The sequence below is a fragment of the Salvelinus fontinalis genome, chromosome 16, assembly GCF_029448725.1.
Source record: "Salvelinus fontinalis isolate EN_2023a chromosome 16, ASM2944872v1, whole genome shotgun sequence".
Classification (NCBI taxonomy): Eukaryota; Metazoa; Chordata; class Actinopteri; order Salmoniformes; family Salmonidae; genus Salvelinus; species Salvelinus fontinalis.
Window position 1 is genome coordinate 49052790 of NC_074680.1, and position 27854 is coordinate 49080643.

The following is a 27854-nucleotide window of genomic DNA, read 5'->3' on the forward strand; positions in this document are numbered from 1 at the left end:
CTTCCCCTCCTCTACCCTCCCTTCAATACATCACCTTCCCCCTCCCCTCCTCTACCCTCCCTTCAATACATCACCTTCCCCTCCTCTACCCTCCCTTCAATACATCACCTTCCCCTCCTCTACCCTCCCTTCAATACATACCTTCCCCCTCCTCTACCCTCCCTTCAATACATCACCTTCCCCTCCTCTACCCCTCCCTTCAATACATCACCTTCCCCTCCTCTACCCTCCCTTCAATACATCACCTTCCCCTCCTCTATCCTCCCTTCAATACATCACCTTCCCCTCCTCTACCCTCCCTTCAATACATCACCTTCCCCCTCCTCTATCCTCCCTTCAATACATCACCTTCCCCCTCCTCTATCCTCCCTTCAATACATCACCTTCCCCTCCTCTACCCTCCCTTCAATACATCACCTTCCCCTCCTCTACCCTCCCTTCAATACATCACCTTCCCCTCCTCTACCCTCCCTTCAATACATCACCTTCCCCCTCCTCTACCCTCCCTTCAATACATCACCTTCCCCTCCTCTACCTCCCTTCAATACATCACCTTCCCCTCCTCCCTCCTCTACCCTCCCTTCAATACATCACCTTCCCCTCCTCCCTCTACCCTCCCTTCAATACATCACCTTCCCCTTCCTCTACCCTCCCTTCAATACATCACCTTCCCCTCCTCCCTCCTCTACCCTCCCTTCAATACATCACCTTCCCCTCCTCTACCCTCCCTTCAATACATCACCTTCCCCTCCTCTACCTCCCTTCAATACATCACCTTCCCCTCCTCCCTCCTCTACCTCCCTTCAATACATCACCTTCCCCTCCTCCCTCCTCTACCCTCCCTTCAATACATCACCTTCCCCTCCTCCCTCCTCTACCCTCCCTTCAATACATCACCTTCCCCTCCTCTATCCTCCCTTCAATACATCACCTTCCCCTCCTCTATCCTCCCTTCAATACATCACCTTCCCCTCCTCCCTCCTCTACCCTCCCTTCAATACATCACCTTCCCCTCCTCTACCCTCCCTTCAATACATCACCTTCCCCTCCTCCCTCCTCTACCCTCCCTTCAATACATCACCTTCCCCTCCTCCCTCCTCTACCCCTCCCTTCAATACATCACCTTCCCCTCCTCTACCCTCCCTTCAATACATCACCTTCCCCCTCCTCTACCCTCCCTTCAATACATCACCTTCCCCTCCTCTACCCTCCCTTCAATACATCACCTTCCCCTCCTCCCTCCTCTACCCTCCCTTCAATACATCACCTTCCCCTCCTCCCTCCTCTACCCTCCCTTCAATACATCACCTTCCCCTCCTCTATCCTCCCTTCAATACATCACCTTCCCCTCCTCTACCCTCCCTTCAATACATCACCTTCCCCCTCCTCCCTCCTCTACCCTCCCTTCAATACATCACCTTCCCCTCCTCTATCCTCCCTTCAATACATCACCTTCCCCTCCTCTATCCTCCCTTCAATACATCACCTTCCCCTCCTCTATCCTCCCTTCAATACATCACCTTCCCCTCCTCTATCCTCTCTTCAATACATCACCTTCCCCTCCTCTATCCTCCCTTCAATACATCACCTTCCCCTCCTCTATCCTCCCTTCAATACATCACCTTCCCCTCCTCCCTCCTCTACCCTCCCTTCAATACATCACTTTCCCCCTCCTCTACCCTCCCTTCAATACATCACCTTCCCCCTCCTCCCTCCTCTACCCCTCCCTTCAATACATCACCTTCCCCTCCTCTATCCTCCCTTCAATACATCACCTTCCCCCTCCTCTACCCTCCCTTCAATACATCACCTTCCCCCTCCTCCCTCCTCTACCCTCCCTTCAATACATCACCTTCCCCCTCCTCTACCCTCCCTTCAATACATCACCTTCCCCCTCCTCTACCCTCCCTTCAATACATCACCTTCCCCTCCTCCCTCCTCTACCCTCCCTTCAATACATCACCTTCCCCTCCTCTACCCCTCCCTTCAATACATCACCTTCCCCTCCTCTACCCTCCCTTCAATACATCACCTCCCCTCCTCTACCCTCCCTTCAATACATCACCTCCCCCTCCTCTACCCTCCCTTCAATACATCACCTTCCCCTCCTCTACCCTCCCTTCAATACATCACCTCCCCCTCCTCTACCCTCCCTTCAATACATCACCTTCCCCCTCCTCCCTCCTCTATCCTCCCTTCAATACATCACCTTCCCCTCCTCTACCCTCCCTTCAATACATCACCTTCCCCCTCCTCTACCCTCCCTTCAATACATCACCTTCCCTTCCTCTACCCTCCCTTCAATACATCACCTTCCCCTCCTCCCTCCTCTACCCTCCCTTCAATACATCACCTTCCCCTCCTCTACCCTCCCTTCAATACATCACCTTCCCTTCCTCTACCCTCCCTTCAATACCTCACCTTCCCCCTCCTCTATCCTCCCTTCAATACATCACCTTCCCTTCCTCTACCCTCCCTTCAATACATCACCTTCCCCTCCTCCCTCCTCTACCCTCCCTTCAATACATCACCTTCCCCTCCTCCCTCCTCTACCCTCCCTTCAATACATCACCTTCCCCTCCTCTACCCTCCCTTCAATACATCACCTTCCCCTCCTCTACCCTCCCTTCAATACATCACCTTCCCCTCCTCCCTCCTCTACCCTCCCTTCAATACATCACCTTCCCCTCCTCTACCCTCCCTTCAATACATCACCTTCCCCTCCTCTACCCTCCCTTCAATACATCACCTTCCCCCTCCTCTACCCTCCCTTCAATACATCACCTTCCCCTCCTCTACCCTCCCTTCAATACATCACCTTCCCCTCCTCCCTCCTCTACCCTCCCTTCAATACATCACCTTCCCCTCCTCCCTCCTCTACCCTCCCTTCAATACATCACCTTCCCCTCCTCTATCCTCCCTTCAATACATCACCTTCCCCCTCCTCTACCCCTCCCTTCAATACATCACCTTCCCCTCCTCTACCCTCCCTTCAATACATCACCTTCCCCTCCTCTATCCTCCCTTCAATACATCACCTTCCCCCTCCTCTATCCTCCCTTCAATACATCACCTTCCCCCTCCTCTACCCTCCCTTCAATACATCACCTTCCCCTCCTCTATCCTCCCTTCAATACATCACCTTCCCCCTCCTCTATCCTCCCTTCAATACATCACCTTCCCCTCCTCCCTCCTCTACCCCTCCCTTCAATACATCACCTTCCCCTCCCCCCTCCTCTACCCTCCCTTCAATACATCACCTTGCCCCTCCTCTACCCTCCCTTCAATACATCACCTTCCCCTCCTCTACCATCCCTTCAATACATCACCTTCCCCTCCTCTACCCCTCCCTTCAATACATCACCTTCCCCTCCCCCCTCCTCTACCCTCCCTTCAATACATCACCTTCCCCCTCCTCTCCCCATCCTTCAATACATCACCTTCCCCCTCCTCTACCCCTCCCTTCAATACATCACCTTCCCCCTCCTCTACCCCTCCCTTCAATACATCACCTTCCCCTCCTCTACCCTCCCTTCAATACATCACCTTCCCCCTCCTCTATCCTCCCTTCAATACATCACCTTCCCTTCCTCTACCCTCCCTTCAATACATCACCTTCCCCTCCTCTATCCTCCCTTCAATACATCACCTTCCCCTCCTCCCTCCTCTATCCTCCCTTCAATACATCACCTTCCCCCTCCTCTACCCTCCCTTCAATACATCACCTTCCCCCTCCTCTATCCTCCCTTCAATACATCACCTTCCCCTCCTCTATCCTCCCTTCAATACATCACCTTCCCTTCCTCTACCCTCCCTTCAATACATCACCTTCCCCTCCTCTATCCTCCCTTCAATACATCACCTTCCCCTCCTCCCTCCTCTATCCTCCCTTCAATACATCACCTTCCCCCTCCTCTACCCCTCCCTTCAATACATCACCTTCCCCCTCCTCTACCCCTCCCTTCAATACATCACCTTCCCCTCCTCTACCCTCCCTTCAATACATCACCTTCCCCCTCCTCTATCCTCCCTTCAATACATCACCTTCCCCTCCTCTACCCTCCCTTCAATACATCACCTTCCCTTCCTCTACCCTCCCTTCAATACATCACCTTCCCCCTCCTCCCTCCTCTACCCTCCCTTCAATACATCACCTTCCCCCTCCTCTACCCCTCCCTTCAATACATCACCTCCCCCTCCTCTACCCTCCCTTCAATACATCACCTTCCCCTCCTCTACCCTCCCTTCAATACATCACCTTCCCCTCCTCTATCCTCCCTTCAATACATCACCTTCCCCCTCCTCTATCCTCCCTTCAATACATCACCTTCCCCTCCTCCCTCCTCTATCCTCCCTTCAATACATCACCTTCCCCTCCTCCCTCCTCTATCCTCCCTTCAATACATCACCTTCCCCCTCCTCCCTCCTCTATCCTCCCTTCAATACATCACCTTCCCCCTCCTCCCTCCTCTACCCTCCTCTCTCCACATCTCTCCTCCATCCCCTCTCTCCACATCTCTCCTCATCCCCTCTCTCCACATCTCTCCTCCATCCCCTCTCTCCACATCTCTCCTCCATCCCCTCTCTCCACATCTCTCCTCCATCCCCTCTCTCCACATCTCTCCTCCATCCCCTCTCTCCACATCTCTCCTCCATCCCCTCTCTCCACATCTCTCCTCCATCCCCTCTCTCCACATCTCTCCTCCTTCCCCTCTCCCGACAGCTCTCCTCCCTCACCTCTCTCCTCCATCCCCTCTCTCCACCTCTCTCCACATCGATCCTCCCTCCCCTCTATCCACCTCTCTCCACCTCTCTCCACATCTCTCCTACCTCCCCTCTCTCCCCCTCTCTCTACCTCTCTCCTCCTTCCCCTCTCCCGACATTTGTCCTCCATCTCCTCTTTCCAGATCCCTCCTCCTGCTCTCCAGCGCTCTCCTCGCTCCCCTCTCTCCATCTCCCTCTTCTGCTCTTCACCTCCCTCCTCCTGCTCTTCACCTCTCTCCTCCCTACCCTCTCTCCACCTCCCTCCTCCTGCTCTTCACCTCTCTCCTCCTTCCCCCTCTCACGAACTCACTCCTCCTTCTTCCTGTCCATCTATCTGGGAGGGGGGCAGAGTAATGATGTAATGTACGAGCAGGGTAGTGGTTGGCAGATCACCATGAACACAAGAGAAGAGAGAGGGAGGGACACAGAGAGCAGAAGAGAGAAAGAGCGAGAGTGAGAGAGAGAAAGGGAGGAACACAGAGAGCAGGAGAGAGAAAGAGAAAGAGTGAGAGAGAGAAAGGGAGGAACACAGAGAGCAGGAGAGAGACAGAGAGTGAGTGAGAGAGAAAGGGAGGGACACAGAGAGCAGGAGAGCGACAGAGAGAGAGCCGGAGACGGGAGAGAGCGGTGGATGGTGAACAGAACAGCGTTAGCTTTTGCATCACAGCAGGATGCCAGATCAGAGAGAGAGAGAATTAATCAGACAGAGAAGAGGGAAGGTCTGAGGAAGGATACCACACAATCTGGCAACCCTGCAGAGCAGAGTCGAGCATTGTGATTATACAACTGGCAACCCAACCCTGTATCACGGATGGAACAGAAAGGACTCTACGGGAAGGTTTATAGAGGGGCTGGCTGCGAGAAACAGAACGGAGCCTGATCTGCGGACATTTGCACCAGCTGCAGCTTCCTTCTCTGTCGGAGCTGAACTGAGCTGCTACTGCCCGCTGTCTGTTGGTTGTCTGTCTGCCTACCTCACCGACTGGCCGTCTGTCTGACCGTCTGTGGCTGTCTGTCTGTCTGACCGTCTGTGGCTGTCTGTCTGTCTTGACCGTCTGTGTGCTCTCAGGCACTGTGTAACTGAGTATCTCTCATCCTAGTGTGTGTGTGTGTGTGTGTGTGTGTGTGTGACTGTGTGTGACCGTGTGTGTCTGTGTGTGTGTGTGACTGTGTGTGTCTTCTTCTCTTGCCAATATGATGAGACAGACTCCTGCCCCCAGGAAGGTACAGAGCACCATCTGATGATGTTTATTATGGGATGTTGTTGGAGTCATCTTTTAGTTGGTCAAATTGTGTTGACAGAGCTGTGATCTAGATAGGTGCTTAATCCATACCTCATTTCATTAGGGGATTATGTAAACGTGTCCGTTTTGATATTGTTGTTGTATAATTATCTGCCAATATAGAATATAGCGCCTGGGTTATGTTAACAGCTCCTTAGAATATGTTAACAGCTCATTAGAATATGTTAACAGCTCATTAGAATATGTTAACAGCTCGTTAGAATATGTTAACAGCTCATTAGAATATGTTAACAGCTCATTAGAATATGTTAACAGCTCGTTAGAATATGTTAACAACTCATTAGAATATGTTAACAGTGCATTGGACAGCTCATTAGAATATGTTAACGGCTCATGAATTAGTGCAGGTTGATAGGGTGTTTGGATCAATGCCAGTCAATTCAGGAAGTAAACCTGACATTTCAGATCAATACTAGTCAATTCAGGAAGTAAACCTGACATTTCAGATCAATACTAGTCAATTCAGGAAGTACACCTGACATTTCAGATCAATACTAGTCAATTCAGGAAGTAAACCTGACATTTCAGATCAATACTAGTCAATTCAGGAAGTACACCTGACATTTCAGATCAATACTAGTCAATTCAGGAAGTACACCTGACATTTCAGATCAATGCTAGTCAATTCAGGAAGTACACCTGACATTTCAGATCAATACTAGTCAATTCAGGAAGTACACTGAAATGTCAGGTCAATGCTAGTCAATTAGGAAAATGTTCAATTACAATTTGGTTAACTTTCTGAATTGACCTGAGTTTAAATGGAATTGCAGCCAACCCTGATGCCTTGGTATCTTGCTGTAATGCCACCATCTGGTTTGTATCCGTACAGTTCATAATTCATACAGGCTTCTACTGTTTACATTTGAGTCATTTAGTCATTACATCTCATTCAGACTGATTTTACAGTGACTTACAAACTGTTTTACAATAGACTAATTTACATACCGGTCCATAATACGACCTAGCTGTTTTATAAGAGTTGTGTTGGAGAGATAGTTATTTTTTGTGTCGTTATTTTTGAGATTACTGTTGTGTTTTTATTTAAATATAGCCACATGCCCAAACTTTCATTTTAATCTCATGCCATTGTGTCCTTATTCATATAAAGAGGAGGACATTGCCTCACTGTGACATCATATCGTCTAAGATACGGTATCACAGACACGAGACGTTGACCAGGTCAAAAGCTTCGGCCGTAGAGAGAAGGTGCTTCATTGGCCCTGTAGCCATACTAACCTGAAGGATGGATTCTATCTACCTCCCGATCCAGACGACACTCCTCAGCTGCCATTATTCTACTACACTCTTAGGATAAAAAGGTCCATGTTGAACTTAAAAGGGGTCTACGGCTGTCCCTATAGGATAACTTGTTGATGGAACCCTCTTTGGTTCCAGGTAGAACTCTTTTGGTTCCAGGGTAGAACCCTTTCAACAGAGCGTTCTACCTGGAACCAAAAAGAGTTCTTCCTGGAACCAAATAGGGTTCTACCTGGAACCAAAAAGTGTTCTTCCTGGAACCAAAAAGGGGTCTACCTGGAACCAAAAAGAGTTCTACCTGGAACCAAAAAGAGTTCTACCTGGAACCAAAAAGTGTTCTTCCTGGAACCAAAAAGTGTTCTTCCTGGAACCAAAAAGGGTTCTACCTGCAACCAAAAAGAGTTCTACCTGGAACCAAAAAGAGTTCTACCTGGAACCAAAAAGAGTTCTACCTGGAACCAAAAAGTGTTCTTCCTGGAACCAAAAAGGGTTCTACCTGGAACCAAAAAGGGTTGTACCTGGAACCAAAAAAGGTTATCCTATTGGGATATCCGAAGAACCTTTTTGGAACCCTTTTTTTCTACCAGTGTAGCGATCTAACTAAATCAGTGGGGTCAGAGTTCAGGTTCACTCCCTCTTGTCTGTATCAGACATGTTGTTTCCCCTCCAAACACAATGCAGTCATTTATCAGACAGACGCTGGTGGTACCAGTCATTTATCAGAAAGACGCTGGTGGTACCAGTCATTTATCAGACAGACTCTGTCTCTTTGTCTCGCTGAGGGTGAACTATGTGTGGCCAGAGACCAACAACCAGACACAGAGGCTTTCAGGAGGAATGTTAGAACAAGAGGCACTCTAGCTCAACGAACAATCGCCAATAAAAACATCAGTGTGGTATCCTGTGATCCTGCTATGACCTGTTCATCCTGCTATGACCTGTTCATCCTGCTATAACCTGTTCATCCTGCTATGACCTGTTAATCCTGCTATAACCTGTTCATCCTGCTATGACCTGTTCATCCTGCTATGACCTGTTCATCCTGCTATAACCTGTTCATCCTGCTATGTCCTGTTCATCCTGCTATGACCTGTTCATCCTGCTATGACCTGTTCATCCTGCTATAACCTGTTCATCCTGCTATGACCTGTTCATCCTGCTATGACCTGTTCATCCTGCTATAACCTGTTCATCCTGCTATGACCTGTTCATCCTGCTATGACCTGTTCATCCTGCTATAACCTGTTCATCCTGCTATGACCTGTTCATTCTGCTATGACCTGTTCATCCAGCTATAACCTGTTCATCCTGCTATGACCTGTTCATTCTGCTATGACCTGTTCATCCTGCTATAACCTGTTCATCCAGCTATAACCTGTTCATCCTGTTATGACCTGTTCATTCTGCTATGACCTGTTCATCCTGCTATAACCTGTTCATCCTGCTATGACCTGTTCATCCTGCTATAACCTGTTCATCCTGCTATGACCTGTTCATTCTGCTATGACCTGTTCATCCAGCTATAACCTGTTCATCCTGCTATGACCTGTTCATTCTGCTATGACCTGTTCATCCTGCTATAACCTGTTCATCCAGCTATAACCTGTTCATCCTGCTATGACCTGTTCATTCTGCTATGACCTGTTCATTCTGCTATGACCTGTTCATCCTGCTATAACCTGTTCATCCTGCTATGACCTGTTCATCCTGCTATGTCCTGTTCATCCTGCTATAACCTGTTCATCCTGCTATGACCTGTTAATCCTGCTATAACCTGTTCATCCAGCTATAACCTGTTCATCCAGCTATAACCTGTTCATCCTGCTATGACCTGTTCATCCTGCTATGACCTGTTCATCCTGCTATAACCTGTTCATCCTGCTATGACCTGTTCATCCTGCTATAACCTGTTCATCCTGCTATGACCTGTTCATCCTGCTATAACCTGTTCATCCTGCTATAACCTGTTCATCCTGCTATGACCTGTTCATCCTGCTATAACCTGTTCATCCTGCTATAACCTGTTCATCCTGCTATAACCTGTTATGCTTTAGACGACATGGGATCTGGTTGTCAGAAAGTGTCAATGAAGGACTTCCTGTCTTGTCCTCATCAGCTGATCTGACTGTACTGATGTTATACCTGGTTTCAGCGTGCCACTAACCCTTCTGTTGGTGCTTTTTCTCCTGTCTCTTCCTCTCCTAACCTCTCCTGTCTCTTCCTCTCCTAACCTCTCCTCTCCTAACCTCTCCTCTCTCTTCCTCTCCTGTCTCTTCCTCTCCTAACCTCTCCTCTCCTAACCTCTCCTCTCTCTTCCTCTCCTGTCTCTTCCTCTCCTAACCTCTCCTCTCCTAACCTCTCCTCTCCTAACTCTTCCTCTCCTGTCTCTTCCTCTCCTAACCTCTCCTCTCCTAACCTCTCCTCTCTCTTCCTCTCCTAACCTCTCCTCTCTCTTCCTCTCCTAACCTCTCCTCTCTCTTCCTCTCCTAACCTCTCCTCTCTCTTCCTCTCCTAACCTCTCCTCTCCTAACCTCTCCTCTCTCTTCCTCTCCTAACCTCTCCTCTCCTAACCTCTCCTCTCTCTTCCTCTCCTAACCTCTCCTCTCTCTTCCTCTCCTAACCTCTCCTCTCCTAACCTCTCCTCTCTCTTCCTCTCCTAACCTCTCCTGTCTCTTCCTCTCCTAACCTCTCCTCTCTCTTCCTCTCCTGTCTCTTCCTCTCCTAACCTCTCCTCTCCTAACCTCTCCTCTCTCTTCCTCTCCTGTCTCTTCCTCTCCTAACCTCTCCTCTCCTAACCTCTCCTCTCTCTTCCTCTCCTAACCTCTCCTCTCTCTTCTTCTCCTTTACCCTCCTCTCCGCTCTCTTCCTCTCCCCCCTTCTCCTCACTCTTCCTCTCTTGTCCTCTTCTCCTCTCCGCTCTCTTCCTCCCCCCCCTTCTCCTCACTCTTCCTCTCTTGTCCTCTTCTCCTCTCCTCTCTCCTCCTCTCCACTGCTCTTCAGACTACGGCCAGAAGGCCCAAGGTGAGCCCAATCTTCTACAGAGGCATTTTGTTCCTTATCTTCTTGAGTGAACTCAGTCTTTTTTTCACTTGTATGTTTTTCAAACTTTTTTCTTTCTTTCCTTTCTTTATATATGTATTTTTGTCACTCCTAACTAATATTTTTCTTACATAGGTCTGTATTAATCCATCTGTCCTCTGGTGAATGTCAGAAGCTTTGCCAGACATTATATTTTCTATACCAAATTTCACCGTGATGACATTCCTTCTCATTCCACTTGATTCCAATGTGTTTGTCTGGTCCCCAGTGTCTAAACCTCATCTCTCTCCTCTCTCTCCTCCTCTCCTTCTCCTCCTCTCTTTCTCCTCCTCTCTCTCCCTCTCTCCTCCTCTCTCTCTCCTCTCTCTCTCTCTCCTCCTCTCTCCTCCTCTCTCTCTCTCTCCTCCTCTCTCTCTCCTCCTCTCTCCCCCTCTCTCCTCCTCTCTCTCTCTCTCTCTCCCCCTCTCTCCTCCCCCCCTCTCTCTCTCTCCTCCTCCTCTCTCTCTCTCCTCCTCTCCTCCTCTCTCTCGCTCTCTCTCTCTCGCCCTCTCTCCTTCTCTCTCTCTCCTCCTCTCTCTCGCCCTCTCTCCCCCTCTCTCCTTCTCTCTCTCTCCTCCTCTCTCCTCCTCCAGCCCAGCCGCCCTGCGGGAACCGGGGCCTCCAAGGCGGGGCCCTCTGGGTCTGTGTCTGCCTCGGCTGGAGAGATGAGCAGTAGCGAGCCTTCCACCCCGGCGCAGACCCCCCTGGGGACCCCCATCATCCCTGGGGGGCTCCTCTCCCCTTCAGCCCCCCCACCTCCACTCCCCAGCAAGGTACAGTGGATTACTAACTGTACTGTATGGTCCACTGTGATACTGGAGTGATGTAATACCCTCAGGTGTAATGACACAGTAAACATGAGCTGTTCTTCCTCATTTTGTCAGTTTCGTGCATAGGGGAATGTTAACAGGTGTACTGTCTTGGGTTAGACGTGTACAAGATATAGCAAGCCATATAAAAACATTTTTTTATAATATTTTACCCCTTTTTTCTCCACAATTTCGCGGTATTCAATTGGTAGTAGTTACTGTCTTGTCTCATCGCTGCAACTCCCGTACGGACTCGGGAGAGGCGAAGGTCGAGAGCCGTGCGTCCTCCGATACACGACCAAACAAAGCCGCACTGCTTCATGACCCAACGCCCACTTAACCCGGAAGCCAGCCGCACCAATGTGTCGGAGGAAACACCGTACACCTGGCGACCGTGTCAGCGTGCACTGCGCCCGGCCCGCCACAGGAGTCTCTAGAGCGCGATGAGACAAGGATATCCCTGTCGGCCAAACCCTCCCCTAACCCGGACGACGCTGGGCCAATTGTGCGCCGCCCCATCGTGTCTAAGTGTGTTATGTTAGCTATACTCTGTAGTACAGGTGTCGGATTTTAATATGACCCATTTCATCGCAGGAGGATTCTAATAAATATTTAACGTGTATAATGGCCACCAGGGGGCAGCTGGAAGCAGTGTTTTTAGGCTACAGTAAAACAATGCAGTACTGTATCTAGGGGGCTATGGTTTGAGGGAAAAGCTCTACAAACCAATCGTCCTCATACCATCAAGTATCTCACGGCTTGCAAAAGCACTGTGAACTGCCGTAGCGCAGTGGTCTGAGCAGCACGATCGGAGCGTCATGGAGTTCGCGCCCAGTGGTGTGCAATAGTTCTGACACCTTGTGTGGACTTTTATTAAAGTTTATTAAAGGTTATTGCCATTTGGAATGAGATTTGAAGGCGGCGTTGCGTGATAACGCATTTACGTTCTAGCGAGCGCCCAGACGTTTGTAGCCACATTGTAGCAGCGTTACAAACGAACGCTAGCAATTCAGTGAACTGCTATCGCAAACAATAAAGATATCTCTCACGAATACCAAGTAAACAAGTAACATAATCGATCTCCTCAGTACCTGTTGATGAATGAAGTTGACAGCGACCAGAATAAGGATCCTACGGTACAGGGAACTCCTCTCACACGTTGCTGGTTTGATGCTGCATCGGTGTGGACATGACATGTAAAACTCGCATCCTTACAAATGCCTTCACATTTTTTGGATAGCTAAATAAGCTATTTTACCGGCTGTTTAGGAATGACGAATAGCCAGATTGGTGGTGTTTCACTTGTGTAGCTAACATTACATTAGAACTGCTGTTTTGTGATTCACCCATACAAATTTCACATGTAAAACTAAATGCATTGGATACAAGACAAATAGTGTCGTGATGAAGGATAACTTGTCCAATATAATTATATACATGCATATCAAACAAGAACATACACTATCGTTCAAAAGTTTAGGGTCACTTAGAAATGTCCTTGTTTTTTTGTCCATTTAAAAGAACATCAAATTGATCAGAAATAGTGTAGACATTGTTAATGTTGTAAATTACTATTGTAGCTGGAAACAGCAGATTTTTTTATGGAATATTTAAAATACCAAGATGACAATGAATGTTCCTGAGTGATCTAGTTACAGTTTTTACATAAATCTATGGCAAGACTTGAACATTGTTGTCAAGCAATGATCAACAACAAAGTTGACAGAGCTTGAAGAATTTGAAGAATAATGTGCAAATATTGTACAATCCAGGTGTGGAAAGCTCTTAGAGAATTACCCAGAAAGATTCACAGGTGTAATCGCTGCAAAAGGTGATTCTAACATGTATTTCTTATATTTATTTTTTTAATTTTCAATAAATTTGCAAAAAATTCAAAAATTTCAAAAATATGTTTTCACTTTGTCATTATAGGGTATTGTCTGTAGATGGTCGAGAGAAAAAAATCAATCAATCCATTTTGAATTCAACACATCAAATTGTGGAATAAATCAATGGATATAAATATTTTCTGTATATCTCTGACAAAGTGATAGCTTAACCTCTCCGTGAACTGATGTGAGGCCAGAGATTTTTACGAGAGATATTGATCTGTGTTTAAGCAAATCGATGTTGTGAGATCGTGATGACTATAGACTTTAATACTAACATCACCAATCTGAGGTAAAAAATGGAAGTGTATTTACCATAACTAATTATTGTGTGCTGTAAATGTTAGCATAATATATATTATATTATGGAAATCCAGGCTGTATCACATCCGGACGTGATTGGGAGTCCCATAGGGCGGCGCACAATTGGCCCAGCGTCGTCCGGTTTTGGCCGGGGTAGGCCGACATTGTAAATAAGAATTTGTTCATTACTGACTTGCCTAGTTAAATAAAGGTTAAATAAAACAAAAATATATAATAATAATAATAAATATAGTAGTAAATCCACATTTTTACAACAATGACATCATCTAGTAATAAAAAAAAACATTTCTCCAAATGCTCCTAACATGCTGACCAGACCACTCGCACGCAGGGGGATTTTGTCCAGCCACACCAGACACGATCAGGAGACGCAGGGGGATTTTGTCCAGCCACACCAGACACGATCAGGAGACGCAGGGGGATTTTGTCCAGCCACACCAGACACGATCAGGAGACGCAGGGGGATTTTGTCCAGCCACACCAGACACGATCAGGAGACGCAGGGGGATTTTGTCCAGCCACACCAGACACGATCAGGAGACGCAGGGGGATTTTGTCCAGCCACACCAGACACGATCAGGAGACGCAGGGTGATTTTGTCCAGCCACACCAGAGACGATCAGGACACGCAGGTTGAAACATCAGAACCAACTATATTCATTTGGGGACAGGTCAAAAAGCATTAAACATTTATGGCAATTTAGCCAGCTAGCTTGATATTGCTAGCTAATTTGTCCTGGGATATTAACATTGATTTGTTATTTTCCCTGAAATGCACAAGGTCCTCTACTCCGACAATTAATCCACAGATAAAACGGTAAACTGAGTTCATTTCTAGAACTCCTCCGTCAGGCTTCTTCTTCTTTGGACTTTATTTGGCGGTTGGCAACCAACTTTAAGGTGCATTACCACCCCCAACTTGGCTGGAGTGTGGTCCTCAGTGCATATTTCAATCACCCACTTGGGTATATGCTCCTAAAAACAAATGAGGAGATGGGAGAGGCGGGACTTCAAGCGTCACAAATATAACCTATTTTAGCGCCTGGCTATGCAGACACTCGTTGACGCGCGCGTGCAGGGTGGATGCAATGATTGAATAACATGTATGTGTACATTTATTTTGCGACATGAGCGGTGTGGTCCGCATGTTAGGATCTGTACAGAACAGCCTCAATTCATCAGGGCCTGGACTCTACAAGATGTGGAAAGCATTCCACAGGGATGCTGGCCCATGTTGATGCCAATTCTTCCCACCGTTGTGTCAAGTTGGCTGGATGTCCTTTGGGTGGGGAACCATTCTTGATACACACAGGAAACTGTTGAGTGTGAAAAACCCAGCAGCGTTTTAGTTCTTGGCACAAACCGGTGTTTCTGGTACATACTACCAAACCCTGTTCAAAAGACACTTAAATATTTTGTCTTGTCCATTCACTCTCTGAATGGCACACAGACACAATCCATGTCTCAATTGTCTCAAGGCTTAGAAATCCTTCTTTCTCCCCTTCATCTACACTGATCAAAGTGGATTTAACAAGTGACATCAATAAGGGATCATATCTTTCACCTGGATTCACCTGGTCAGTCCACGTCATGGAAAGAGCATGTGTTCTTATGTTTCATACACTCAGTATATAGACTGCCATAATGAGTGTAACACTCTGTCAGTCCTTTAGTGTCCCCGCTGCCTAACCCACCCCAACAGCTGTATTAACTATTCTCTCGCTCTCTCGCTCGACTCAGTATATAGACTGCCATAATGAGTGTCTCAACCACGCTCTCTCTCAGGAGGAAGTTGCTATGGCAACTCAGGTGCAGTGGTGTGTTTTGATAGTTTGGTGTGTGTGTTTAGTGTGGTGGTTTGATGTGTGTGCGTGTGGGGGGGGGGGGGGGGGGGGGGTAGTGTAGTGTGTGGGGGGGGGGGGGCTTAGTGTAGTGTGTATGGTTTGGTGGTGTGATGTGGGGTGTGTGTGTGTGTGTGGTGGTGTAGTGTGTGTCTGTGTGTGGTGGTGTAGTGTGTGTCTGTGTGTGGTGTTGTAGTGTGGGGGGGGGGGGGGGTTAGTGTAGTGTGTATGGTTTGGTGGTGTGATGTGGGTGTGTGTGTCTGTGTGTGTGTGTGTGTGTGTGTGTGTGTGTGTGTGTGTGTGTGTGTCTGTGGCTTCATGTTCATCTGGAGTGTTGTTCCACACGAACAATTAACACTCTGTCAGTCCTTTAGTGTCCCCGCTGCCTAACCCACCCCAACAGCTGTATTAACTATTCTCTCGCTCTCTCGCTCGCTCTCTCTTTCTCTCTCAATTCAAGGGGCTTTATTGGCATGGGAAACATACGTTATCATTGCCGAAGCAAGTGAACTAGATAATAAACAAAAGTTAAATAAAGAATCTAAAAAGGAACAGTAAACATTACACTCACAAAATACATTTCAAATGTCATATTATGTCTAGATACAGTGTTGTAACGATGTGCAAATAGTTAAAGTACAAAAGAGAAAATAAGTAAACATAAATATAGGTTGTATTTACAATGGTGTTTGTTCTTCACTGATTGCCCTTTTCTTGTGGCAACAGGTCACAAATCTTGCTGCTGTGATGGTACACTGTGGTATTTCACCCAGTAGATATGGGAGTTTTTCAAAATTGGGTTTGTTTTGGAATTCTTTGTGGATCTGTGTGATCTGAGGGAAATATGTGTCTCTAATATGGTCATACATTGGGCAGGAGGTTAGGAAGTGCAGCTCAGTTTCCACCTCATTTTGTGGGCAGTGAGCACATGGCCTGTCTTCTCTTGAGAGCCATGTCTGCCTACGGCGGCCTTTCTCAACAGCAAGGCTATGCTCACTGAGTCTGTACATAGTCAAAGCTTTCCTTAAGTTTGGGTCAGTCACAGTGGTCAGGTATTCTGCCACTGTGTACTCTCTGTTTAGGGCCAAATAGCATTCTAGTTTCCTCTGTTTTTTTGTTAATTCTTTCCAATGTGTCAAGTAATTATCTTTTTGTTTTCTCATGATTTGGTTGGGTCTAATTATGTTGCTGTCCTGGGGCTCTGTGGGGTGTGTTTGTGTTTGTGAACAGAACCCCAGGACCAGCTTGCTTAGGGGACTCTTCTCCAGGTTCATCTCTCTGTAGGTGATGGCTTTGTTATGGAAGGTTTGGGAATCGCTTCCTTTTAGGTGGTTGTAGATTTTAACAGCTCTTTTCTGGATTTTGATCATTAGTGGGTATCGGCCTAATTCTGCTCTGCATTATTTGGTGTTTTACGTTGTACACGGAGGATATTTTTGCAGAATTCTGCATGCAGAGTCTCAATTTGGTGTTTGTCCCATTTTGTGAATTCTTGGTTGGTGAGCGGACCCCAGACCTCACAACCATAAAGGGCAATGGGTTCTAAAGTCGTGGCCAAAGGTTTTGAGAATTACATAAATATCAATTTTCACAAATCTGCTGCCTCAGTTTGTATGATGGCAATTTGCATATACTCCACAATGTCATGAAGAGTGATCAGATGAATTGCAATTAATTGCAAAGTCCCTCTTTGCCATGCAAATGAACTGAATCCCCAAAAACATTTCCACTGCATTTCAGCCCTGCCACAAAAGGACCAGCTGACGACATGTCAGTGATTCTCTCGTTAACACAGGTGTGAGTGTTGACGAGGACAAGGCTGGAGATCACTCTGTCATGCTGATTGAGTTCGAATAACAGACTGGAAGCTTCAAAAGGAGGGTGGTGCTTGGAAACATTGTTCTTCCGCTGTCAACTATGGTTACCTGCAAGGAAACACGTGCAGTCATCATTGCTTTGCACAAAAGGGCTTCACAGGCAAGGATATTGCTGCCAGTAAGATTGCACCTAAATCAACCATTTATCAGATCATCAAGAACTTCAAGGAGAGTGGTTCAATTCTTGTGAAGAAGGCTTCAGGGCGCCCAAGAAAGTCCAGAAAGCACCAGGACCATCTCCTAAAGTTGATTCAGCTGCGGGATCAGGACACCACCAGTAAAGAGCTTGCTCAGGAATGGCAGCAGGCAGGTGTGAGTGCATCTGCACACATAGTGAGGTGAAGACTTTTGGAGGATGGCCTGGTGTCAAGAAAGGCATTAAAGAAACCACTTCTCTTCAGGAAAAACATCAGGGACAGACTGATATTCTGCAAAAGGTACAGGGATTGGACTGCTGAGGACTGGGGTAAAGTAATTTTCTCTGATGAATCCCCTTTCCAATTGTTTGGGGCATCCGGAAAAAAGCTTGTCCGGAAAAGCCAAGGTGAGCGCTACCATCAGTCCTGTGTCATGCCAACAGTAAAGCATCCTGAGACCATTCATGTGTGGGTTTGCTTCTCAGCCAAGGGAGTGGGCTCACTCACAATTTTGCCTAAGAACACAGCCATGAATAAAGAATGGTACCAACACATCCTCCGAGAGCAACTTCTCCCGACCATCCAGGAACAGTTTGGTGATGAACATTGCCTTTTCCAGCATGATGGAGCACCTTGCCATAAGGCAAAAGTGATAACTAAGTGGCTCGGAGAACAAAACATCAATATTTTGGGTCCATGGCCAGGAAACTCCCCAGACCTTAATCCCATTGAGAACTTGTGGTCAATCCTCAAGAGGCGGGTGGACGAACAAAAACCCACAAATTCTGACAAACTCCAAGCATTGATTATGCAAGAATGGGCTGCCATCAGTCAGGATGTGGCCCAGAAGTTAATTGACAGCATGCCAGGGTGGATTGCAGAGGTCTTGAAGAAGGGTCAACACTGCAAATATTGACTCTTTGCATCAACTTCATGTAATTGTCAATAAAAGCCTTTGACACTTATGAAATGCTTGTAATTATACTTCAGTATTCCATAGTAACATCTGACAAAAATATCTAAAGAAACTGAGGCAGCAGACTTTGTGAAAATTAATATTTGTGTCATTCTCAAAACTTTTGGCCACGACTGTACAACTGATTCAAGTATTTTTATCCAGATCCTAATTGTTTTGTCAATTTTTTTTGTTCCTTTTGAAGGCATCAAAGGCCCTTCTTGCCTTGTCTCTCAGCTCGTTCACAGCTTTGTGGAAGTTACCTGTGGTGCTGATGTTTAGGTCAATGTATGTGTTGTTTTTTATGTGCTCTAGAGCAACGGTGTCTAGATGGACTTTGTATTTGTGGAACACCATTATTTTTGTCTTACTGAGATTTACTGTCAGGGCCCAGGTCTGACAGAATCAGAATCTAGATCTCAGAAGATATAGGTGCTGCTGTAGGCCCTCCTTGGTTGGGGACAGAAGCACCAGATCATCAGCAAACAGTAGACATTTGACCTCAGATTCTAGTAGGGTGAGGCCGGGTGCTGCAGACTGTTCTAGTGCCCGCGCCAATTCGTTGAAGAGGTTGAGGCTTAAGCTGCATCTCTCTCTCTCTCTCTCCCCACCCACCAGGAGGAGGAGTCTCTGCGAGGTCAGGTGAAGGATCTGGAGGAGAAGTTAGAGACTCTGAGGATGAAGAGGACAGAGGACAAGGTACCGTTATTAGTATCATGTTTATTCATATACCTAATTATGTTTATTATTATTTAGATATTGTTATTTCCGGTGGCATGCATTGAAACGTGTGGCTTTTTGCAAAATAACAATGAATTAACAGACTTGTTTTCTAATAATTGTCAACATATAACATCACTTTAAGGTGTGGGATGTTCACTTTATTTCAAGGAACCATAGCAGGTCTGGGGGGGAATGGGGTTCACAGGGGTTTCTGGGTGGGGAGTGACCAATGGGTGGGTTTCTGGGTGGGGAGTGACCAATGGGTGGGTTTCTGGGTGGGGAGTGACCAATGGGTGGGTTTCTGGGTGGGGAGTGACCAATGGGTGGGTTTCTGGGTGGGGAGTGACCAATGGGTGGGTTTCTGAGTGGGGAGGGACCAATGGGTGGGTTTCTGGGTGGGGAGTGACCAATGGGTGGGTTTCTGGGTGGGGAGTGACCAATGGGTGGGTTTCTGGGTAGGGAGTGACCAATGGGTGGGTTTCTGGGTAGGGAGTGACCAATGGGTGGGTTTCTGGGTGGGGAGTGACCAATGGGTGGGTTTTGGGTGGGGAGTGACCAATGGGTGGGTTTCTGGGTGGGGAGTGACCAATGGGTGGGTTTCTGGGTGGGGAGTGACCAATGGGTGGGTTTCTGGGTGGGGAGTGACCAATGGGTGGGTTTCTGGGTGGGGAGTGACCAATGGGTGGGTTTCTGGGTGGGGAGTGACCAATGGGTGGGTTTCTGGGTGGGGAGTGACCAATGGGTGGGTTTTGGGTGGGGAGTGACCAATGGGTGGGTTTCTGGGTGGGGAGTGACCAATGGGTGGGTTTTGGGTGTGGAACGAGGGGGGTGGTTCCCACCCCTCAAAAGTCATCCCCTGATGTGGTTTAAGCTGTGGACACAGAAGATCCAATATTGTTGTTTTTCTATTAAAAAAAGTGTGAAAAAACTGTAGTAAACCAGAAGAAAATGGGGGAAATCTGAAACCAGAAAAATAAAACCAAGAAAACTACATTTGGGAAGAAGCAGAATTCAAAAGATTTAAAATCTACCAACAGATTTTAAAAGTCCCTAGCAACATTTATAAGTCCCTAGCAACATTTAAAAAATCCCTAGCAACATTTTAAAAGTCCCTAGCAACTTTTTAAAAGTCCCTAGCAACATTTATAAGTCCCTAGCAACATTTAAAAAATCCCTAGCAACATTTTAAAAGGCACTACCAATGTGCTATGCTGTGCATGACTGCACTTTAGAGAGTGTGTCATCCTGCAGCACAGCATTTTGGGGGATATTTTGTCCAATATGGCTATGCCAAGAGACTATGCACCCAAAAGGGAAAGGGGCCATCCTAGAAATGTTTTACTGGGATGTAATATAATATAAAAACGATGTGTGTTCCCGGAAATCAAACCCAATATCCTGGCGTTGTAATGCTCTACCAAGATGCATGATGGGTTATAGATGCTTTGTGAAGCCTCAGGTTAATATGATTTCTAAAGCTTTTATATAAGTGGTGCTTATGCCACCCTTTATAAAGCACAGGGTAACGTCATATTTGACATATTGTGGGTTATGTCACATTTGGCATTGGTCGTTATGTCACACAGTTATGCCACATTTAGGAACCCTTTATAAAGCATGCCATATGGTTATAGATGATTTGTAACACATTATATAGTGTTTATGAAGGCTTTGTTTATTTAGTCTATTTGCAGTGAAATTGAAAGGGTCATTTTTCTTGCCAACTTTTCAGTCACCGATTAGTCAATAAACAGGCGGTGGAATTATGTAGTTTGACAAAAGGTGTTCAAAAGTATGTCACAAGTTTTTAAAATATAGCTAGCAAATATATAGTTTTTATTTTCTAGAAACATAGCCAACATTTGCTATACTGCAGTGATGATGGTGGGAGTTAGCTAACTAGCTTTGCCCCAGAAATGTCAATTTAGCTAGCTATTTAGCTAGCTAATGGCATTAAGTAATGGTTGAAGAATATTCCAAGATTTGAAAGATAAATACAAATTACACAACTCCTTTTGTTGATATTTGCAACGTAACTATCGGAACCATTTGATGATGAGATTTATAAATAAATGATCTGGGCTCCTGAAAGGACTGATCTCTATAATATATAAACAACTTTTGGAAATATCATATTCTGAGCTAACCATTAAAAAGTATGGTCCCCAGATCTAATTGAATCTGAACAACACTGAATGAACACTTTTATTTTAACTTAACATAATACATCAATAAAATCAATTTAGCCTCAAATAAATAATGAAACATGTTCAATTTGGTTTAAATAATGCAAAAACAAAGTGTTGGAGAAGTAAAAGTGCAATATGTGCCATGTAAAAAAGCTAATGTTTAAGTTCCTTGCTCAGAACATAAGAACATATGAAAGCTGGTGGTTCCTTTTAACATGAGTCTTCAATATTCCCAGGTAAGAAGTTTTAGGTTGTAGTTATTATAAGAATTATAGGACTATTTATATGTGTTCTTAACTGACTTGCCTAGTTAAATAAAGAAAATTAAATAAAAAAATTAAATAAAGAAATTTTTTAATTAAAATGAAAAAATACAAAAATCGGCAAAATCGGCCTCCAAAAATACCGATTTCCGATTGTTATGAAAACTTGAAATCGGCCCTAATTATCGGCCATTGCGATTAATCGGTCGACCTCTATTTGAACTGGAACAGAATATGGAAAAATATGACCGTGGCATTCCGTAATCCAAACCATCACCCCTATATATTTTAAGTTTGTCCACAAACTGTATGTAACACCAAGGTAGCCTTTCACAATGAAATTGGTCCCAACTCCAAACTGTTCACCGTGTCCTCTAAATCAGGTGGGATGGGGAGTGGGGGACTAAGGGGGCAAGGGTTTATCTTTGCATTTCTTTGATATATATATATATATATATATATATATATATATATATATATATATATATATATATATATATATATATATATATATATATATATATATTATTTTAGCCTGTAACCTCCCCTCTGAAAAAAAAATGACAAAACTAAGTTGGTTGGTCAAGAAAAATTATATATTTAATCTACAGTGGCTGTCTATGTATCAATTGTGCTATACAAATAAAGTGTATTATTATAATATTGATTTAGATGATTAATATTATTGTTATTATTGTTATAATTTATAATAATATTATTGTTATTATTATTATTGTTATTATTTATAACAATATTATTGTTATTGTTATTATTTATAATAATAATATTGTTATTATTGTTATTGTTTTGAAGGTCAAGCTGAAGGAGCTGGAGAAACATAAGATCCAGCTGGAGCAGCTCCAGGAATGGAAGAACAAGATGCAGGAGCAACAGAACGACCTGACAAAACAACTCAAAGAGGCCAAGAAGGTAAAGCACCTCACAGTGCTTCAATTCATCACTTTACCTCACAGTGCTTCAATTCATCACTTTACCTCACAGTGCTTCTAATTCATCACTTTACCTCACAGTGCTTCAATTCATCACTTTACCTCACAGTGCTTCAATTCATCACTTTACCTCACAGTGCTTCAATTCATCACTTTACCTCACAGTGCTTCAATTCATCACTTTACCTCACAGTGCTTCAATTCATCACTTTACCTCACAGTGCTTCTAATTCATCACTTTACCTCACAGTGCTTCAATTCATCACTTTACCTCACAGTTCTTCAATTCATCACTTTACCTCACAGTGCTTCAATTCATCACTTTACCTCACAGTGCTTCAATTCATCACTTTACCTCACAGTGCTTCAATTCATCACTTTACCTCACAGTGCTTCAATTCATCACTTTACCTCACAGTGCTTCAATTCATCACTTTACCTCACAGTGCTTCAATTCATCACTTTACCTCACAGTGCTTCAATTCATCACTTTACCTCACAGTACTTCTAATGTATCAGTTTACCTCAAAGTACTTCTAATTTATCAGTTTACCTCAAAGTACTTCTAATTTATCAGTTTACCTCAAAGTACTTCTAATTTATCAGTTTACCTCACAGTACTTCTAATTTATCAGTTTACCTCAAAGTACTTCTAATTTATCAGTTTACCTCACAGTACTTCTAATTTATCAGTTTACCTCACAGTACTTCTAATTTATCAGTTTACCTCAAAGTACTTCTAATTTATCAGTTTACCTCAAAGTACTTCTAATTTATCAGTTTACCTCAAAGTACTTCTAATTATCAGTTTACCTCACAGTACTTCTAATTTATCAGTTTACCTCACAGTACTTCTAATTTATCAGTTTACCTCAAAGTACTTCTAATTTATCAGTTTACCTCAAAGTACTTCTAATTTATCAGTTTACCTCAAAGTACTTCTAATTTATCAGTTTACCTCAAAGTTCTTCTAATTCATCAAATCAGTAGTGGACTCTTGTTATCCCAGCACTCTTAACTGACTCTCTATCCTCCATATACTCCCTCTAGGAGGCGAAGGAGGCCCAGGAGGCGAAGGAGCACTACATGGAGGAGATGGCGGACACGGCTGACGCTATAGAGATGGCCACGCTGGACAAGGAGATGGCTGAAGAGCGGGCAGAGTCCCTGCAGCAGGAGGTGGAGTCACTGAAGGAGAAACTAGAAGAGCTCGCCATGGACCTGGAGATCCTCAAACACGAGATAGAGGAGAAAGGTAGGAGGAGACGCAGGCTAGCACGTTGCGCACGCTCACACACACATCAAGAACACACTCTCACACCAACGTGTTGTTTTTCATCAGGTTCAGACGGTGCTGCTTCCAGTTACCATGTCAAACAGCTGGAGGAGCAGAACGGCAGGTTGAAGGAAGCTCTCGTCAGGTATGTGTGTGTGTGTGTGTGTGTGTGTGTGTGTGTGTGTGTGTGTGTGTGTGTGTGTGTGTGTGTGTGTGTGTGTGTGTGTGTGTGTGTGTGTGTGTGTGTGTGTGTGTGTGTGTGTGTGTGTGTGTATGTGACCGTGTTTGTATACGTGCTTACTGTATCTACACTGAACAAAAATATAAACACAACATGTAAAGTGTCGGTCCCATGTTTCATGAGCTGAAATAAAAGATCCTTGAAATGTTCCAGAAGCACAAAAAGCGAATTTCTCTCAAATGTTGTGCAAGGATTTGTTTACATCCCCTGTTAGTGAGCATTTCTCCTTTGCCGAGATAAATCCATCCACCTGACCGGTATGGCATATCAAGAAGCTGATTAAACAGCATGATCATTACACAGGTGAACCTTGTGCTGGGGACAATAAGAGGCCACTCTAAAATTTGCAGTTTTGTCACACAACAAATCAAATCAAATGTATTTATAAAGCCCTTCTTACATCAGCTGATATCTCAAAGTGCTGTACAGAAACCCAGCCTAAAACCCCAAACAGCAAGCAATGCAGGTGTAGAAGCACGGTGACTAGGAAAAACTCCCTAGAAAGGCCAAAACCTAGGAAGAAACCTAAAGAGGAACCAGGCTATGAGGGGTGGCCAGTCCTCTTATGGCTGTGCCGGGTGGAGATTATAACAGAACATGGCCAAGATGTTCAAATGCTCATAAATGACCAGCATGGGTCAAATAATAATAATCACAGTAGTTGTCGAGGGTGCAGCAAGTCACCACCTCAGGAGTAAATGTCAGTTGGCTTTTCATAGCCGATCATTAAGAGTATCTCTACCGCTCCTGCGGTCTCTGGAGAGTTGATAACAGCAGGTCTGGGTCAGGTAGCACGTCCGGTGAACAGGTCAGGGTTCCATAGCCGCAGGCAGAACAGTTGAAATTGGAGCAGCAGCACGGCCAGGTGGACTGGGGACAGCAGGTAGTCCTGAGGCATGGTCCTAGGGCTCAGGTCCTCCGAGAGAGAGAAAGAGAGAATTAGAGAGAGCATACTTAAATTCACACAGGACACCGGATAAGACAGGAGAAGTACTCCAGATATAACAGACTGACCCTAGACCCCCGACACATAAACTACTGCAGCATAAATACTGGAGGCTGAGACAGGAGGGGTCAGGAGACACTGTGGCCCCATCCGATGATACCCCCAGACAGGGCCAAACAGGAAGGATAATACCCCACCCACTTTGCCAAAGCATAGCCCCCACACCACTAGAGGGATATCTCCAACCACCAACTTACCATCCTGAGACAAGGCCACAGATGTTTCAAGTTTTCAGGGAGCGTGCAATTGGCATGCTGACTGCAGGAAAGTCCACCAGAGCTGTTGCCAGATAATTGAATGTTAATTTCTTTACCATAAGCCACCTCCAACGTCGTTTTAGAGAATTTGGCAGTATGTCCAACCGGCCTCACAACCACAGACCATGTGTAACCATGCCAACCCAGGACCTCCACATCTGGCTTCTTCACATGCTGGATCGTCTGAGACCAGCCACTTGGACAGCTGATGAACCTGTGGAGTATTTCTGTCTGTAATAAAGCCTTTAGGTGGGGAAAAACTCATTCTGATTGGCTGAGCCTGGCTCCCAAGTGGGTGGGGCCTAATTAATATATTTTATTTGGCTGATTTCCTTATAGTAAAATTGTTACATTTTGCGTATATATTTTTGTTCAGTATATACAGTATGCAGGTAGCCTAGTGGTTAGAGTGTAGGGGCGGCAGGTAGCCTAGTGGTTAGAGTGTAGGGACGGCAGGTAGCCTAGTGGTTAGAGTGTAGGGGCGGCAGGTAGCCTAGTGGTTAGAGTGTAGGGACGGCAGGTAGCCTAGTGGTTAGAGTGTAGGGGCGGCAGGTAGCCTAGTGGTTAGAGGGTAGGAGAGGCAGGGTAGCCTAGTGGTTAGAGTGTAGTGACGGCAGGTAGCCTAGTGGTTAGAGTGTAGGGGCGGCAGGGTAGTCTAATGGTTAGAGTGTAGGGACGGCAGGGTAGCCTAGTGGTTAGAGTGTAGGGACGGCAGGTAGTCTAGTGGTTAGACGGCAGGTAGCGTAGTGGTTAGAGTGTAGGGGGGCAGGTAGTCTAGTGGTTAGAGTGTAGGGGTGGCAGGTAGTCTAGTGGTTAGAGTGTAGGGACGGCAGGTAGCCTAGTGGTTAGAGTGTAGGAGAGGCAGGGTAACCTAGTGGTTAGAGTGTAGTGACGGCAGGTAGCCTAGTGGTTAGAGTGTAGGGGCGGCAGGGTAGTCTAATGGTTAGAGTGTAGGGACGGCAGGGTAGCCTAGTGGTTAGAGTGTAGGGACGGCAGGTAGCTTAGTGGTTAGAGTGTAGGGGCGGCAGGGTAGCCTAGTGGTTAGAGTGTAGGGACGGCAGGTAGCGTAGTGGTTAGAGTGTAGGGACGGCAGGTAGCCTAGTGGTTAGACTGTAGGGGCGGCAGGTAGCCTAGTGGTTAGAGTGTAGGGGTGGCAGGTAGCCTAGTGGTTAGAGCAGGTAGCCTAGTGGTTAGAGCGTTGGGCCAGTAACCAAAAGGTTGCTAGATCGAATCTCCGAGCTGACAAGGTAAAGATCTGTCGTTTTGCCCCTGAACAAGGCAGTTAACCCACTGTTCCTAGGCCGTCATTGTAAATAAGAATTTGTTCTTAACTGACTTGGTTCAATAAATCAAATAAATGTGTGTGTTTATATAACCTTTGTCTCTGTGTTAGGATGCGTGACTTGTCTGTGTCGGAGAAGCAGGAACATGTGAAGCTCCAGAAGCAGACCGAGAGGAAGAGTACAGAGCTGGACACCCTGAGGACTCAGAGAGAGAAACTCCAGGAGGAGATGAAACTGGCCGAGAGGACCATCGATGAACTCAAAGAACAGGTCAGCACACAGTCCCATGGTTATACGGTTAATCTATGTTTTCAAGGGGAATGTCACCCTGGTGGAGTATGGGCTTGTTTTCCATCAGGTCTGAGGTATTACTAGGACAGTGAGATGTGTTTCACACAGTAATTGCCCAGGAGGAAAGCAGGTCAGGGCTTCCCGAGCTGAATGATACACCCTATGACAGCTTCCTGTGTGTTTGTATTTGTATTTATTATGGATGTTTCTTCACAGGTGTATTTTTACCTGCTTTTTAAATCTGATTCTACTGCTGTATCAGTTACCTGATGTGGAATAGAGTTCCATGTAGTCATGGCTCTATGTAGCACTGTGCGCCTCCCATAGTCTGTTGTGGACTTGGGGACTGTGAAGAAACCTCTGGTGGCATGTCTTGTGGGGTATGCATGGGTCCAAGCTGTGTGCCTGTAGTTCAAACAGACAGCTCTGTGAATTTAACATGTCAATACCTCTCATAAATACAAGTAGTGATGAAGTCAATCTCTCCTCCACTTTGAGCCAGGAGAGATTGACATCCATATTATTAATGTTTGCTCTCTGTGCACGTCCAAGTCCAGCAGTGCTGCCCTGTTCTGAGCCAATTGCAATTTTCCTAAGTCCCTCTTTGTGACACCTGACCACACGACTGAACAGTAGTCCAGGTGCGACAAAACTAGGGCCTGTAGGACCTGCCTTGTTGATAGTGCTGACAGACTTCTCCCCATCTTAGCTGCTGTTGTATCAATATGTTTTGACTATGACAGTTTACAATCCAGGGTTACTCCAAGCAGTTTAGTCATCTCAACTTGCTCAATTTCCACATTATTAATTACAAGATTTAGTTGAGGTTTAGGGTTTAGGGAATGGTTTGTCCCAAATACAATGCTTTTAGTTTTTAAATATTTAGGACTAACTTATTCCTTGCCACCCTCTCTGAAACTAACTGCAGCTCTTTGTCATTTCAGTCGCTGTAGTAGCTGACGTGTATAGTGATGAGTCATCTGCGTACATAGACACACACTTAACTCAAAGCCAGTGGCATGACGTTAGTAAAGATTGAAAAAAGTAAGGGGCCTAGACAGCTGCCCTGGGGAATTCCTGATTCTACCTGGATTATGTTGGAGAGGCTTCCATTAACTTCTTGACGCACGGATCCCT

At 45.6% G+C, this 27854-nt stretch overlaps 1 protein-coding gene across 1 annotated transcript in view; it reads left to right on the forward strand.

The window, feature by feature from the left end:
• The first annotated feature begins 5265 nt into the window (after positions 1–5265).
• LOC129813310 (dynactin subunit 1-like) overlaps positions 5266–27854 on the forward strand; it is a 94521-nt gene continuing 71932 nt past the window's right edge. Inside the window, exons 1-8 of the mRNA XM_055865653.1 lie at positions 5266–5988; positions 10329–10349; positions 11000–11179; positions 18857–18937; positions 22227–22343; positions 23414–23618; positions 23706–23784; positions 26537–26696. Of these exons, the coding sequence (XP_055721628.1) occupies positions 5959–5988; positions 10329–10349; positions 11000–11179; positions 18857–18937; positions 22227–22343; positions 23414–23618; positions 23706–23784; positions 26537–26696 (873 nt within the window). The 5' untranslated portion in view covers positions 5266–5958. The remainder of the gene's footprint in view (positions 5989–10328; positions 10350–10999; positions 11180–18856; positions 18938–22226; positions 22344–23413; positions 23619–23705; positions 23785–26536; positions 26697–27854) is intronic.